Consider the following 16,312-nt stretch of genomic DNA (forward strand, 5'->3'; position numbering starts at 1 on the left):
TTACTCTGCAGTTCATTAAGCACATCGTGGAATGAGCATTAGATCATGGCCTATTAAGCCGGCTCTTGATTGGCAAGCGCTGGATTCAGAAGCTCATTTTGTATTCACGTTCCTGTTGAATTGGAGAGGCACACACACCTTCAAAACTTGTGTCCTTGCTTCGGTTGGAAGTGGATTTAATTGCCGACGGAGCTGCAGCCTCGTGGCGGTCGTGGCAAAAAAAAAGAAGAGGTGATTATGTCTGATTGAGCTATTCACAGATGAGCATCGCCCTGTTCATGGTCAACAGAGTGTTCGCGCCCTTTTGCATTATAGCTGGAGAGGGGAAGCATGGGAAATGATCAGATGTGTATATAATGCTGCTAAGAGTCATTTATGATGGATAAAAATGTGAAAATCCTATCATTTTCACACAGAGCAATACAAATAGATATAGTAATTTATTTTTAGTATGACAGGTCTGTTCACTGTCACAGAACATTGAACTTGGGTAATTGACCCCACTAAATTATAATTAACTAGCGGACGTCTGATACGCTGGAGGGTTCATGGTCCAGCGCAGATCTGCCTGGTGTGAAAGTGGCTGGGAGCCGCTGCTCCAGATAACTGGATACCTGTGAGCAGATAGATTTTTTTTTGAGGAACGATGCTAAGATGACGCTGAGGTGATCCTCAGATTGTATGTTGATGTATACAGAGTGTATGTGAAGCCCTCGGAGGCAAATTTGTGATTTTGGGCTATACAAAATAAATGAGAAAAGCTCTTTCTGTTTGGTGTTTCCCTCTGGGGAGGTAGATGTCTATAGAATATCACTCTGTGGTTTCCAGCATTGTAATTCTCCTGGGCCACTGTGTTGTTGTGTGTGTCCAAATATACAAAGAGGGATCTTGTAAAAAAAACCTTTTTTTTAAAATGCCCACTATTCCTGTCCTCACTCAGTTGTGTCTTACTGAAAGGGACCTCAGGTGGTGCTGTTGTCCTGACAACCAATAAAGGGAGATTCACAGCCAGACGACTGGATAATCTGAGAGAGAGAGAGAGAGAGAGAGAGAGAGAGAGAGAGAGAGAGAGAGAGAGAGAGAGAGAGAGAGAGAGAAGCGGTGGGGGCGGTGGTGATGGGTGCTTTTCTCAGACTCTGAACAGACGCCTGCCTCTCACCATCGCAGTCGCTGGCTGTGCCGTCCCTTTACGCAGAGAGCATTACGCACCAGTGGAATACAGAGCGAGGACCACCGCGCGCGCGACTCCGCACGTTTTCCTCCCAAAAAAGTATACACGGGAACCCGTAGCACCGCCGGACTATAGTTTTGGACTTAAGGGCATCCTGCGTTTTTCCGAGAAGTCTGGACAACTACTACTCTTTTTTTTGTGAACCCTTGGATCTATAGCTTCCCGAAAAAGCGCGCTCCTTGTGCTTTAAGATGCAAGTCGGACGCAAATCGTGTTGGAGGCAACTGCAGGCGTCTTTTTTCAGACTGCTATGTCTTATCCCCACAGGGTTCCCCGTCCGGAGTGTGGATATGCAGCGGGCCACCGACAACATCACCATCCGCCAGGGCGACACGGCGATCATAAGGTAAGAGTCGCCTTCCAACTTTCCTCCCCCCACTGCCACCCCGCAGCATCAGCAGCATCCTCCCCGCCAGCAGGCAGCTGCATGCGGGGAGAGAGGTGCATTTTATGGACTGCGTTTATTTGTATTCTGACGATTTTCCTTTTTTCACTGTGGTAAACATGTATTTTCCGCAAGATTACAGAGAAGTACACGGGGGTGGGACGTGTTCGGATGAGAGTTGACTAACTTAGGTTTACAACTTTTTTTATGATCTCACAAACCAGTCCTGACTAAATTCCCTATAATATAGATATCACATAATATCCCGTCAGTGCTCATATCTTATATCCTGTTGCTGTATGGAATTATAGGCTTTATTGTTATACATGATTGGAGCAAAGGGCTTAAACGCCTTCGCTGACATGACGCACAGAGCGCCGGAGCCGCGGTCACCCTTGCGCCTCTTTCTCTTCTGCACTTTACTCACAAACAGCTTCATGAAGCGAAGTGCGTCACGGTTTTGCCTCAGTGTCTCTGTTGGTGAGCGGGTCGATGGCAGAGACGGGGATTCTAGACTCAGTCAGAGGAGAGAGAGAGAGAGAGAGAGAGGATGACGCGAGGAGACGGAGAACATGTGCAGCCTTGTTCTGTCCGTGGGACGTTCAGGAGCGGTGCATTCAGCCCGGAAGCGGGACGAGCAGGTGAAGTGCTCCGTTGCTCCACATCCCATGTGTGCAGCCCCGTGAGCTATCAAAGCTCCACTCTCCAAATCCAGTGACGTGGAGTCCGTTTTGTGTGTGTGTGTGTGTGTGTGTGTGCGTGCGTGCCCATAATAGCCTCGCATCTCACTTAATCGCCTCCTAGACAATGCAAGCTGTCAACTCTCTGGCATTGTGATGCTGCTGGGCAGATGTCAGCCCACCACGTGATCCGGACCATGTGTTTGTGGCAGGCTGTATGAAAGCTAGGGGATTTAGATTTTGGGTGTTTTTTTTGTCAACAAGGCGCTTTGCCCCCCCCCCCATCCCTCAGTCCCCAATGGGATGCAGTGCAGGTAAGTCCAGTGGTATAATAGGCTCCACACAGAACACTCAATCGCATTGATTTCCCCTTCTCTCTCCTCTCCCTCCCTCCTCCTCCTCCTCCTCCTCCTCCTGTCCTCTCCCCACTTCCATGCCTTATTTACAGTAGCCTACCACCCAGGCCTGCCTAATGAGTGCAAGGATATAGGATGCAATTATGGGATGGACTTTTAACACAGACTGCAGACACACAAACAACACACACGCGTCCTCACATGTCCTAAGCTTATGTCGCTGCGCGCACACACACACACACACACACACACACACACACACACGCTTAAGAGGCATAAATCCCTTGAATGGATTCCAATCAGGTGCCATCCATTCAGGTACCAGCTGATCAAATTAGCCAATTGACTCCGTTACTGTTGAACTCGCGAGGGGAGGGTCACAGCTATTTGTTTCACTTCCATCCTATTGACTGCGTCTTCGCTATATATTCGGCCGTTTTGTCACCCAGTCGGGCACTCAGCCAGAGTCAAATTAGATTTCCCCCTTTTTCCGAGAAAACACTCGCCTCCCAAGAATTCTTTTTCACCATTATCCGTGAATAATTGCGTGGTTATCACTCAGGGAGCGCCGTTGTTAATTGGACTTTCATAATGTATCCTGTTGGCATTATTGATCAGGCTTATTCATTGTCAGTCGAGCAACGATAAACTGCAACTCAGACCCCTGGGGCGCCATTGAAAAACACAACCATTTTTCACACCCAGTTTCCACCTGACAAATTGGAAACAGGGGACGGGGGTATATGGTGTGGGGGGCAGGGAAAAACTAAACAGGAGGGCCAAAATGAGAGAAGTTTGAGCAGGGGTGGGAGGCCGTCGGCTAGTAATTTGTCGAGCTACACAGTGTATCTGATCCCATAAGCTGAGTTTTTGTGGAGGCTGAGGGGATATTGGTGACCCGGGGGCGTAATAAGGCCCGCGCTCCTTTAGCCCAGGCTGTGGCTGCAGTCGTGACATTCATGGCACAACAGGAGAGATGCATGAGCAGAGAAACAGCATGTGGCCAAACAACCGCTGTGACGGAACACACAGCGGCAGGCGCCGCTGGGGAAATGAGAAAGCCATTTTTTTTTTTTTACCAGTGCTCTCAGACTGTTTAATACAGAAGTCTTTTCTCCTCATGCCTTTATACTTTCAGATTTGCAGCAGGAGTGTGGCTCACTGTGAACGTCTATGTCAAAGTTATATATTCAAGCGTAATGATCGTGCGTGGAGCATGATGCATTACACATCATCGTGTAAATACCTACGCATCTGGCGGATTTTTAATAACAACACCTTTTTTTTCTTAAAATACCTGCTAATAATTTGTTGTGACAGGCTGGCGAACCGTAGCCGACTTCCCTCAGCATGTTGACAGAACGCTTTGTTCACAGAATCTCATCCAGCCATCAGACGCCGTCCAAAGTGAATATACACTAAATATATTGACAGATATCTCCAGCAGCTGTCGGTGAGGGAAGAAGAGCATTGAATCCAAAATAGATGTTCACCAGCTTGCCTTCTTGAATGCATATTCTCCTTCAAGTCAGCGTTCTAGATGTCGAGATCCAGCTCCACTTACCGTAAAAGTCGGGTTATACGCCGCTACTACCTCCGGTCAGTGTCCCGCTGTAGCAAGCTAGTAGCAGTGCTAGCTAGCGCTGCTGCTAGCTCCCCGCTGCTGCTGCTACTGTCCGAGTCCCCTCTGCCCAAGTCGGGTGTAGAGCCGGGGCTGGTGCCTACCTTTGGTGGTTGTCGGGGAGATAGCGGAGAGCTAGCGGAAGTTAGCGCGGAACTAGCATGAGCGCCAGCTGGCTACAGCGGGGTGCAAATGGGACAATGACCGAAGGTAGTAGCGGCGAATAACCAGACTTTTACGGTAACCTCTCTGGACACCTTTGCCTGAGACGGTCCTCGAGGGGTTAATCTTTGAAGACGGTCACATTTTTCCCTCCAGCACTTGTAACGCAGACTGGTTTAGAGGTCGCCTGGCGTTCGGTAGGCGGTGGGATTAAAATACCAAATCAGTGCTGAGGTTCTGTGATGTGGTTTCTTTGAATCTGCACTTGGTCTTGTGTGACAGGTTTGACTCAGAAGTCCTTCGTTCTCCACCGTTTTAATGATCTGGTGTTCAGTTTAAAGATTACACACTATATCAGGTTCTTATATTCGTCCCCGGGCTGTCTTGCCCCCTTTTCTGAAGCGGGGACTTTATTTTTTTAACAAACATTTTCCCCTGGAAAGCGTGAACATAAAGCCCAGCATATTACATCTCGGCCCGTATCCCAGCCGCCGCGTTTCAGACCAATAAGATTTAGGTCACTGTAAAACTCCCCACATTTCAGAGCTCCATTCCATGTTTTTTTATAAGGATGATGCCAACAAGTGAAATCAAACTCTCCTCATCTTCAGCAAGTCACAAGATGAATATGAGGAGGAGAACAAGGCGAGTTTCTCCACATCTCTTCAAGCCATTTCTGAGTCACCATAGTTTTCTTTTTAATTGCTTTTTCTTTTTTTTAATCCCTCACTATGCAGTTGCCTTAAGGGGTATGGTTTCAATGTCAGACAAAGCCCTGATAATTGACAATTGCTTATTAAAGCATTAATGACACAGTCGATGTGATTGCTCTCCTCTGGGTCAATTATCTGCACTTTGACAATACACTCCGCCTGGCTTGTTACTTTCAGGGAAGATGATTCTGCACTAGTGCGTCGCCTCAGAGGATCTTCATCAAAACGTATCGCAGAACCCTTTAATTTCAGTCAGCCAGATATTATGTGTGGGGAATCTGCTGGAGGCTCAGACGCCACACAAGACATGATGTAAGTCTAATTCAAGTTCCAACACGATGCACAATGCCTGACAATAAAGCTATTGTCTTTTGCATTATTAAAACCTCAACTATTGAACTCTGATGGCTGTTCATCTTTGAGTGATGCAGAAGACTTTCTGGATGCTGGGAATTAGCTGACTGTTCCTATAAATATACTCAATACACATGTATTGAAAGCATAGAGTAACTATCTGGAGGTTGTAGTAAAACAATTAAATAAATAGTCATCCAAAGTCTCTTTTTTTATATTAAAATACATTTAGAATATCCTGTGATAACTATTATTCCAAAACAGTGATAGCACATGGCCTTTGAAATACAATAGTATTGTTATTTGAGAGGCCTATCCAGCTCAAAAAGGTTCCCGCTATCGGGGTCGAAATTTGGATCGGCTATTATCTGATACGTTTGAGGTTTGAACAACACTCACCAAGTATCTCCAGGAAGTAGTTGTTGAACTATTTGGCGGGGCACAATTGAGTTGTCACATTCAGTAGCAATGCAACGAAGTAGCTTTGCCTAGAAATATATATATATATATATATACAGTATAAATAAGGATATCCCAAATTGAAGACAAGATATATATATATATATATATATATATATATATATATATATATATATATATATATATACATATATATATATATATATATATATATATCTATATCTATATATATATACATACATATATATATAGATATCTATATATATGTATGTGTATATATATATATATCTCGTCTTCATATATATATGAATATATATATATATATATATCTATATAGATATATATCTATATATATATATCTATATAGATATATATCTATATAGATATATATATATCTATATAGATATATATATATCTATATAGATATAGATATATATCTATATATATATATATATCTATATAGATATATATATATATAGATATAGATATATCTATATATATAGATATATTTATATATATAGATATAGATATATAGATATATCTATATATATAGATATATCTATATATATAGATATATATATCTCGTCTTCAATTTGGGATATCCTTATTTGGTTGTTGTCTTTTGGTTTTAAAGGCTACATTACAGTGAAGTTCCCTTATCGTAACCATACCAACATGTATACCAAACCATACACATCCAACATCAATAGTTTGCCTGGCAACAAAGCTGGCATTTCTTGTTGGAAAAATGTAAACACTCCAAAATATGTAATGCAATTCATTTGACTTATTACAGAAATGAGAGTGAAAAAAGGGAAACGTGGGAGGCAAAAAGACGAGGTATCAGAAAACTGTGACCCCCGTTCCACAAAACTGACCTATAATCAACATTTCTTGCTGTCAAACTCGGTTATGTCGGAGACACAGTGCATATTCATTTCCACAGACAGTACAGAGAAGTGGTAATATGATACTTTGGGCAATGTAGTGCAGGCTGTATTCCAAAAACAGATCAATTTCTGGATTTCCGGGCAGAGGGCAAGAGTGCAACATAATTTGGGATGGCCAGACCCCAGGGGGGGCTCTATATTTCTCTCTACAGCTCATCACGTCGAAGTTTTTTTTTTTTTTGTACAGTTTCGCGACTCTCTCGATTCCTCCTCTCTTGTTTGTTTTTGATTATATATCTCTGCCAGCAATGAATTGTCCAGCTGTGCTGTCTGAACCCGACTCAGAGAGTGAGCATGAAGTCAGACGAGGGGAAAAAAGGGTTGGGAAAAAAAATAAAAGAGCTTATTTACGAGGATGATAAAAGGGAAAAATTGTAAAAGGGAAGAATGATGGCTGAAGAGCCCTCACCCAGAGAGAGAGAGAGAGAGAGAGAGAGAGAGAGAGAGAGGGTAGAGAGAAGAGTATGATGGGTAGAATTAGAGTGGGAGGGAAGGGGGAGGGCAGGGACACAGTATTAGTACAATCAGCACAATAATCCCTTCTGTTCCAGCCGGGGCCGGCGTAGGATTTTCAAATCAATTTCATTTTCACTCATGATGCTACAGTGGGAGAGCTGAGTGGCTGCCAGTCGGGTCATTATCATCTTGTCCCCATTTTGGCTCGGGACGGAGCAGAGGTGAGGGGGAGGGAGGGAAGGGGCTTCGTTTTTTCGGTTGATATTTTGCCAACGCCACAAAGTTTTGTGGGGGCTTTTTTTGGAAACGGCTCCGAGTAATCACAAGTTTTCCAGAGGCTTTCATCTTGGTCAGTGAGATCGGAACAATGGCCCCGCAGAGCCAGTGTGAAGTCCTTTGACTTTGGCGGATGAACAGAGGTCTGACGCGCTCGTCTGAAGCACACAGTCCAATTGACTTCAGTGGGCTTTCTGGGCCTCTTTCAAAAAAGCCTCCCCACCAGATGTGCTTTCAGCCTGTATAGTTTGATGTTTGCAGGGTTTTTTGTCCTGAAAAAACCATACCGGGACACTTTGAGCTCTTCATTATGTGATTTCAATGTGTCGTCGTGAATAACTCAACCAAGGAGTCCAGACCTTAAAAAATGTGTTTCCGATTCAACGCAGTGCTTCCTCCCTGAAAGCAATTCCACTCCATTTCATCCTTTACCTCGGCTCTTTGTTCGGCGGGGCCAGACTGTCCCTAAGTGCATATTTAAACTACTCAGCAATATCTCACATACCTATAGGCGATGCCAGTACAAGTGGAGTGGAAGAGTATTCGTATTGCTCTCGGACCTCGAAAAATGTCAAGAGTGTTACACAGCAGTTGCATCACATTCTCCCTTTCCGACTAGTGAAGCACCCACGCCTGGTCAGCGGCCCTGAGCTTCAGACGATGACGCCCCAAAGTAGCCCTCCAGATTACTTTTGGACGTGGCGGCGACAGCGTGTCAGTGGCTTTTCAAAATAAACTTCAATCTTCACAGGAAGTTGGGTTTATTGAAAGACCGAATGTCAATGTTTTGCTTTTTTTGGACTCCTGGAGAAAAGCCCTGAGTTTTTTTAACGCATCCCCCTGCCACTACTTCTCTCTTTCTAACACGTCAGTGTCTCATAGTGACAGCGGGGAGGTTTAAATTGGAGTTAGTTGAAAGCACGGTGAGTCCTTATAAGACGCCGAGGGCCACTGACCAACTCTGAGAGTTGGAGATAGCTGCAGTATAAAAATATCAGAGTTCCAAAGGGCATGTTTCTTGTAATTTATATCCATACCCTACTGTGCCGTGTGGTTTATACAGGGATCTTGGAAAAGTCCTTGAAAAAAATAAAATCCCAAAAGTTTTGGAAAAGTCATGTAAATGTGTTATATTCATGTGTTCATGACGTTCATTTACGCTGAGGTTGAAATAATGAATATGCTTTTAAAAGAAAGACGCTCAAAATATAAGCAGGCATACATACAGGCATCTATATCAATGTTTATTATTTTAATCAAACTATTGTCTCATTCATTTAAGGTTTACTGTATGCTTTGGAAATCTCATTGTTAGTTTAAATACTACATTTTCTCACTTTTTCATGTTTACACCGAGATTTCACAAAATGTTTGGTTTAAAGTCATGGAAAGTCATGGAGCTGCCATCTTACTGGTGCGCAATCATGATTCATTACAAAATCAGTACAGCTGCTTAAAAAGCACGAGCGCCTCACTTAGACTTCCATTAGCCAACCCAGTTTGCAGCAATTTAGCTGTTATCTAAAAACTGAAGAGTACAAAGCAGGAATTTGAATTACAACTTCAGAAATGTTACAAGCACACTTTTGCCATCGTGGAGATGAAGTGGGACACATCAATGGAGCGGATGAACCCGGGTTGCGTCGAGTTGAGCTCGAGAACTGTGTCAGTCAGTCAGGATGACTTGAAATTAAAGCTGGGACATTTTAGCGGGGATAACTCCCGCCGCTGCGGCTGTAAATCCTGCGCGGCTTTAAAGCCGATTAGAGGCCCGGAGACGAGCGCACACTCATTGTTTACCGCCCGTCTCCTCCAAGATCAGGCTCCCTGACCCACGCGGCGCAAGATGGCGTCACACCGCGATGATGGATGCGCGTTCTCGGAGAAGAGACGATGTCATCACTTGGACGAAGGCGCTCACTTTGGCAAAAACCTGCAGCGCGGTCGTATAGCGTGACTGTTTGTGTACGCGTCTCAATTACTGTGCTCGAGAGGTTACGACATCAAACACACGCCGGTCAGCAGATTTTTGGCTGCTTTGCTTACAAAGCAGTTACTCACAAGCGCCACGTCAGCTGAGGCCGGCTGTGGTTTTTATTTTATATCCTCGCAAATCATTTGAGCGTTCTACTTTTTCAGGTTCATGCACCTTCTCTGAATGAAGTGATTTGTTCTTCTTAAGCCAAAAGAGGACATGACTCATGAACCATTGATTCTTGTGACTGGCTTATATATTTGAGTCAATTCAATTCATTACTATTTCTTAATCATTTGAGGCTAAAAGGTCTTAAAACGTATCTCTTTAGTTAAACTTGTAAAGTGTATCGGTTTTACATGAATACAAAATTCATGTATCGAGAAATATATATATAGCAAAACAAGACACTTAATAAACTGCCTGCTGTTGGATTGATAATCATTCACCTTCATAAAATAATGCTCTGGTCATGGTCAGCTCTTAAATACAGATGCTTGTCTTTCTTGTTTGTTGATTTTCAGAATTATATTGCATAATATAAGCATTATACGCAGAGAGTTCTGGCACCTGAACAAATTGCAGCACCACAGCCGAGCTCATTTGCTTATTAACATTCATGTTAGCCACATATTAGCTCTTGATTAGACAATATGAAGAACTTATTAATGTATTATTCTGCATGACTATATTCAACAACTACTAGGCCTTTAACAACTATAAGTGCCCCCTGAATAACCTCTTAATTACTGCTTTTTGATAGTAATATGCTTTGCTCAGTTTAACTTTGTAAGGTTGCAGTGCCACTAGAATAGTCATTCTCCCTTAATAACACGTATACACAAGTCTATTGCTGGTTTACATCCTTGAAAAGTAATGGTGGTCTATTGAGATGTGCAGGTCCTGCACCCATGCATTCAGTGGTAGAAGAAAAGAAAAACAGTTGTAAAATTATATTATTAATGGCCAAGGTCAGATTTTCATTAAAAATCCTCTTTTTTTCAAGTTGTAACTCTTTCAGTCATTGTGCGCTGTAAAGGAATTACAAAGTTTAAAGAGGACACAACTTTAGAGCCTGTGCGGGTTAATTTGTGTCAAACTGTATGATGGTGATTATGAGCAAGACCTCACTTTAGAATATGAAACACATTTAGTTCAAAATAATTGAGTCATTTTGACTCTATTAACACTTGCAGCCTTGTGTTTTGATGCATAAGAATTGACCATATTCATGGGTTATTTATTAACAAAGCACAGAGAAGCACTGACGACACACACACACACACACACACACACACACACACACACACACACACACAGAGAGAGAGAGAGAGTTCAGGTAGAAATCTCCCCAGTGTATCTTTTTATAGATAATAGTTGTTTGATGCTATAATAATGCTTTGAAGATCGTATACAGAACCTTTGATTGGTGCTATGATGAATAATAAAAAGCAAACATCTTACTAATATGCATGCTAATACACAACTAATTAATGATGAATGTGTTTTCCTTGTATTTTGTTGTCTTAACATGCAGCACTGCTCTGTTGTAAACAATGCAAATAGATTTTGTCACAATTACATTATTAGTTTTTAATGTGTTCGTCTGTCACATATTCCTTTAATGCCAAATACATGTTAATGTTATACTAATAATCCTATGATTATTATTATTATTAGTACTAGTAGTAGTATATAGTAGGTATATGCCTCAAAACCTAAAAATCACCCATTGCTTCTCATTACCAGGCTTTCTCTGATTATATATGATAATGAGTCTTATCCACAGCAAATGGTTGGTCATAATACAGCATATGATCCTACTATTACAATTAAGCAAAACAGGGAGCTGAGGGCGTTATTTAAATGTTATGGTTCCATAACGTGGTGAAGTGGATTGTCAAATGTGTTTTAAATGTATTTTTGAAAGGTCTTTATCTTGAGAATTCACAACACATTTAGTATGGAAAAGAAAACAAAGTTTGATGAAGTTAATTTTTAAAAGTTTAAAAAAAAGGAGAGCTGAAATATTCGAATATTAGAAGATAACATGAGTTCTTCTTAGGCTCATTAAGATTAATCCCATCCGTGCAAACTACGCTGGAGGCCAATAACAAATGAGGGAGAACAGCCAGGACGGCGGCAGCTTCTGTCGGAAAAAAAACTCTCTGTGGTTGTTACAAACTGCTTATTATGTGCGGTTTGTTATATCTATATATGCGTCTCATGCAGGACACATTTGTCTACTGCTGGGGTTGATACACCCCTTTTTGATATAGGTGTTTTTTTTACATCATAATCCTGCGATGGATCTTAATTGAGAAGCATTTATCATCCAGCCCGTTGACTTCAGTGGGTTTCAGCTGCATACTAATGCTTTGCATCGGTATACTTACCAGTGAAGTGTTGAGTGCACCTCTGGGGAAACTCTTTGAATTTGTCTTAAAGTGGCTTTAGTGGCAACATGTTTTGATCTGCATTATCCTACCGAGTTTTACTTTCCATTTCAAGAGAAGAGGAGTGTGAAAAGGCCAAAGTGACAAAGGTGTAGGAGATTAATTAGACTTTCTCTCCTGAGCATTTGGTATTTGAGAACATGGGGATGACTCTGTGGCCTACTTGCTCTGCAATCCCCTCTGATTTGTGTGGCGTAAATGTGTCAGCTGTAAAAAAAAAAAAAGTTGAACAGAAATACTTTTTTTTAAATTGAAACAGCGTTGCGTCATTAGGATTAACTTTTCAGAATTTGCATTAACAAGCAGGAAGAGAGAGAAAGAAATCAGCACTGCTTGTCTCATTTGCCATTCAATTATTCCCATTCAATCAAATGTAATCCTCCACCCTATGGAACAACATCGTTTTCAATTACTGGAATCTCACTCTGCATGGTGTACAATTACCTCCAATTATATGGGGGTCCCCATTGAGTAATCCAGCTATTGATTAGTGGTCGCCCCCCCCAATCATAACCCTCCCTCTACCTTCATGTATCATTGACCCTCAACAAAGCCTCCTTGTCAGCTGCCACCTCCGAGCGTGTAGGAAGCTCGGTCTGACTCAGGGGTGCGTTGCGGGCTCGACTACAGCAATTCATTAGTACCTGATGTTCAGCACTTACACCACATTAGCTAAAGCGCTGTGGTGCACTTGCATTTAAAAAGCTGTTTGTGTGGAAAAGCTGTCTCATCACCTGAGGACAATGGCTGGCATTTGGGAAAGAGTAGGAAGCAAATAAAACCTCCAACGTACTGTATGTGTGTCATGCCTTTTGCAGAATAAATGGAGGGAGTATGCTTCTTTTTTTTTGTGCAAACGTGGGCAAAAATGGAATCTAGTATTACTGCTTTGTTGTATTACAACTCAGTATATTTTACTTTAGTCAGCTTATGTAAATGTGAAAACACACGAGAGTGTACTTGGGTCATTTACCAGCATATTAGGATGGCCTGACAGTTTAAAGGAAACATGGCTTGGACTGGACTTACTATTTATTCAGTAATTATTAAATAATCTGCATCTCTTTCATAAATTCGCCCCAACCGTTTGATATTTAAAATGTGAAGATATTATTGCATGCATATCTTATCATAAACTGACATCACAGGCATCGTTGTGTATTAAAAGATTAAAGGCCCTGGCGTAAGTGACATTTTGGGAGTTGGCTGGATAATCTCAGTTCTGCTGATAAAAAGCCCAGTTTTCTCCAGGATGTGCAGTAAACTCATTCATGACTGAGCTTCATTGCTAAGTGGGTGCCGCCATGCATTTTAAAAGTAATTTCGTAGCGTTAAAGTCGATGTGTTTCCATCTTTTAAATGATCCATATTTTTTATTGTTCATGAGTGTCATTAGTGAGTCAGTATGACTGGGCCCAAAGGACACGCAAAGCTTTCAAAACCCACGTTTTGACCTGTGTTGTCTGTTTTACGGGCACAATAAGCACCCATATGCCTGAAAAGTTCATTAAAGTTGCGTTAAGTTTTCAATTTGCTTAATTGCTATAGCCCCCAAAATGCAGGAGTTTGCAGAAATTTGCATTTTATTGCTTTGTCTCACTCCGCCAGAGGACGCCACGCAATGTGGTATATGCCTGAAGTAAACATTGTACCCAAAGACGGGGAACAGGTGGCCGAGTACAAATACACAGTCCCTTGGAGAGATGGCAGTAACAGCATTCTTTGTGTCTTCAAACAGAGAGGAAACAAAGGCAGGAAACCGCTCAGCATATTTAACCGCTGCTTGGTTCAGAGTCTTTGCTCAAAAAAACCCAATGTGTTTTATTTCTTGAGGGCATTTTCATTCAATTTTCCTATCGCTGCAACAGAGGCTGCCAAAAAAACCGAATCATAAACCGAAAACGATGGCGTTGTGTGTAATGTGATATGTTTGTGCATGTTCAAATATTTTGAGTTTTTCGCGTTTCGGCTTGTATTTAAGTGTGTCATTGCAGCTCCTCACCCACACCTCCAGTACACATTTGGATGCGTGTCCGTTTTCCCACGAGCACATGTGAGAGGTGTACAGTCCCCGGGTTAAAAGGATTAGAAACCTCCATGGTTATCCACTTAGCCGTGGCAGAATGCACCAAATGGGTTGGCAGCCTCTCCATTGACAGCACTACAGACCACGATCATCTTTTCCACCATAGTGTACAATCAAAGAGGATGCATCGTGTGACCATTCCGCTTTTGGCTTGACTCAAGCAATACTGACATGACACATTAAAACAATATAGGAACGGTCCTCCTCTGACCTGTGTGGACGATGCATATACTATGCCTCAGTGAACTCGGTCCGGCTCACTTTTAGAGCATTTTAAATGTATTTTTTGTTGTGCATCTTCACAAAGCATTTTCAATTCTGATTGTATTCATATTTTTTCAGTGCGAAGCTGATTTTGCAACCCTTGGCTAATTTAGCACACTGATATGCTTTGAAACACGGCCGTGCATTTTCCATTTGAAGATTCCCTTGATCCTGAACATACATCTCTTTGATAAAACTCCACGCTTTCACATGATTTGACTTCAAAGCCGTAGTTATTCCACGAACCAACCCTCATGTATGGAGACGCAGAGGGAGACTCTTTCCATGTCCTGTAGAGGTCTTCTAAGACATTTGGTAGAGGCCATTTTGAGCTGTGAGATCTGGTTGAAACATTTAGTTTTCCTACACAAACTGTTTGAATCCTCTCGACTGGAGCACTCTGGGGAAGGGTGTTCGGCCAAAAGTTTGAAAAATATTGAGAAACAATTCCTTCTGGGAAGTTAGCAGCCGAAAAATAAAAAATGTTAGTGCACGTAAATGTGTAGTTCTTATATATTCTTAGTGGACTGACTGAACACAATTATGTGAATGAATACTCCCAGTAAGTTTGGTTCTACTAATAAGTAAATATGGTCGGTAGAAACAAGCCAATAACTGCAGTTATTCAGTTATCAGTATTCTTTTAGACCTTTTAGACATGTTCACATGAAGATGCTGGCAGTAAACAGATAAACCCAGGGTGATGCTGAGGATAATGATTCAACAAAGCCAAACGTAGGCACATTAGCAGGTGCGGATATTGCTCATTTATTCTAAGAGTCCAAACGGAAGTGTTTAGGATACACTTGTAGTTCTGAATGGATATCTCAACCATTTGGCAGAGGCAGAAAACTGTGAATAGCACAAAAAACATTTTTTAATCCTGCAGAAACAAAAGAACCTCTCCCAGTCACTCTATGATTCTAAGCAAATCCTCTCTATTTTTATTCTGATGGAGACTGAGGCCTTCGCTCAGACGTCTGTCAAAGCGGCACCACAGGAGGAGACCGCTGTTCACCGACTGTACGCAGTGAGCGGAGCGGGTTCCTAACAGCACCTGTCATACACTTGCATAATTTAATAGTACAGCATGCACATCTCATTCATTTTTTGCCCATATACGATTTAGGTGAGGGAACTCGGAGCATCGACTTCTCCATAATTACAGTAGAGGTTATCAATGGCGGCATGAAGACTGTGCAGAGTTCAGCAGCACAGAATGGCTGCTGTCAGGGAAGTAAAGGAAGGCTCTTCATCCTTTAACCCCTCGATGCACATTGTTCAGGGCTCAACGCTGCCCGTCGTAGAGGATTAGCCTTCAAGTGGAAGCCTACTGCTCACCATTGGTGGTAAACAGGACCACTTTTTAACAAATAAGACTCAAAATCTGCAATCTTATCCATGCAGGATGTATGCATCTATACGTGTCATGTTTGTACAACAACATTCTCAGCTTGGCTGCCTGGCTGTCAGCCTTTTTTTTTTCTGCGTCTGGCCCCGCGGCCCCCCGCTGTGCTCCCAGCGTGATGCACGTCCCACTTATACTCTTCCTCTGTTCGCGATTCGTCTCGTCCCGGCCGCTGTTTCTCTTCTCCAAATGTGTTTTGATGTCTCGGTTGTTCAAAACTAAGCTGCCTGTGAAAAACCTTGAATCTGGTTTGGACTTGCAAGAGGCACCGTGAACAATCTGGTCTCCTCGGGAAAACTCTGCTTTTTGGATAATTGGATACACCTGAGCATCTCTCAGCGCGTTCGGTCAGTGGTTTAACTAATTATGCTTCCTCTTTACGCTGCTTTTACTTCTCATTTCCTCAAATTGCTTTTTTCCTATCACTTCGCTCTATCTTTTGGGCCCCGGTTTGAACTTCTGAGCGGCCTCTCTCCAGGAGAGTATGGCGGGCCAAGTGATGGACACATGCACCAGCTG

The 16,312-nt window shown here is 42.4% G+C and overlaps 1 protein-coding gene across 1 annotated transcript in view; it reads left to right on the plus strand.

The window, feature by feature from the left end:
- Positions 1-1,422: 1,422 nt before the first annotated feature.
- The window catches only part of lsamp (limbic system associated membrane protein), a gene marked incomplete at both ends in the record, with an annotated part of 172,885 nt that continues 157,995 nt past the window's right edge, over positions 1,423-16,312 (plus strand). Inside the window, one exon of the mRNA XM_079225237.1 lies at positions 1,423-1,577. Coding sequence (XP_079081363.1) covers positions 1,423-1,577 — 155 coding nt within the window. The remainder of the gene's footprint in view (positions 1,578-16,312) is intronic.

The sequence above is a fragment of the Taurulus bubalis genome (genome assembly GCF_910589615.1).
Source record: "Taurulus bubalis genome assembly, chromosome: 10".
Lineage (NCBI taxonomy): Eukaryota > Metazoa > Chordata > Actinopteri > Perciformes > Cottidae > Taurulus > Taurulus bubalis.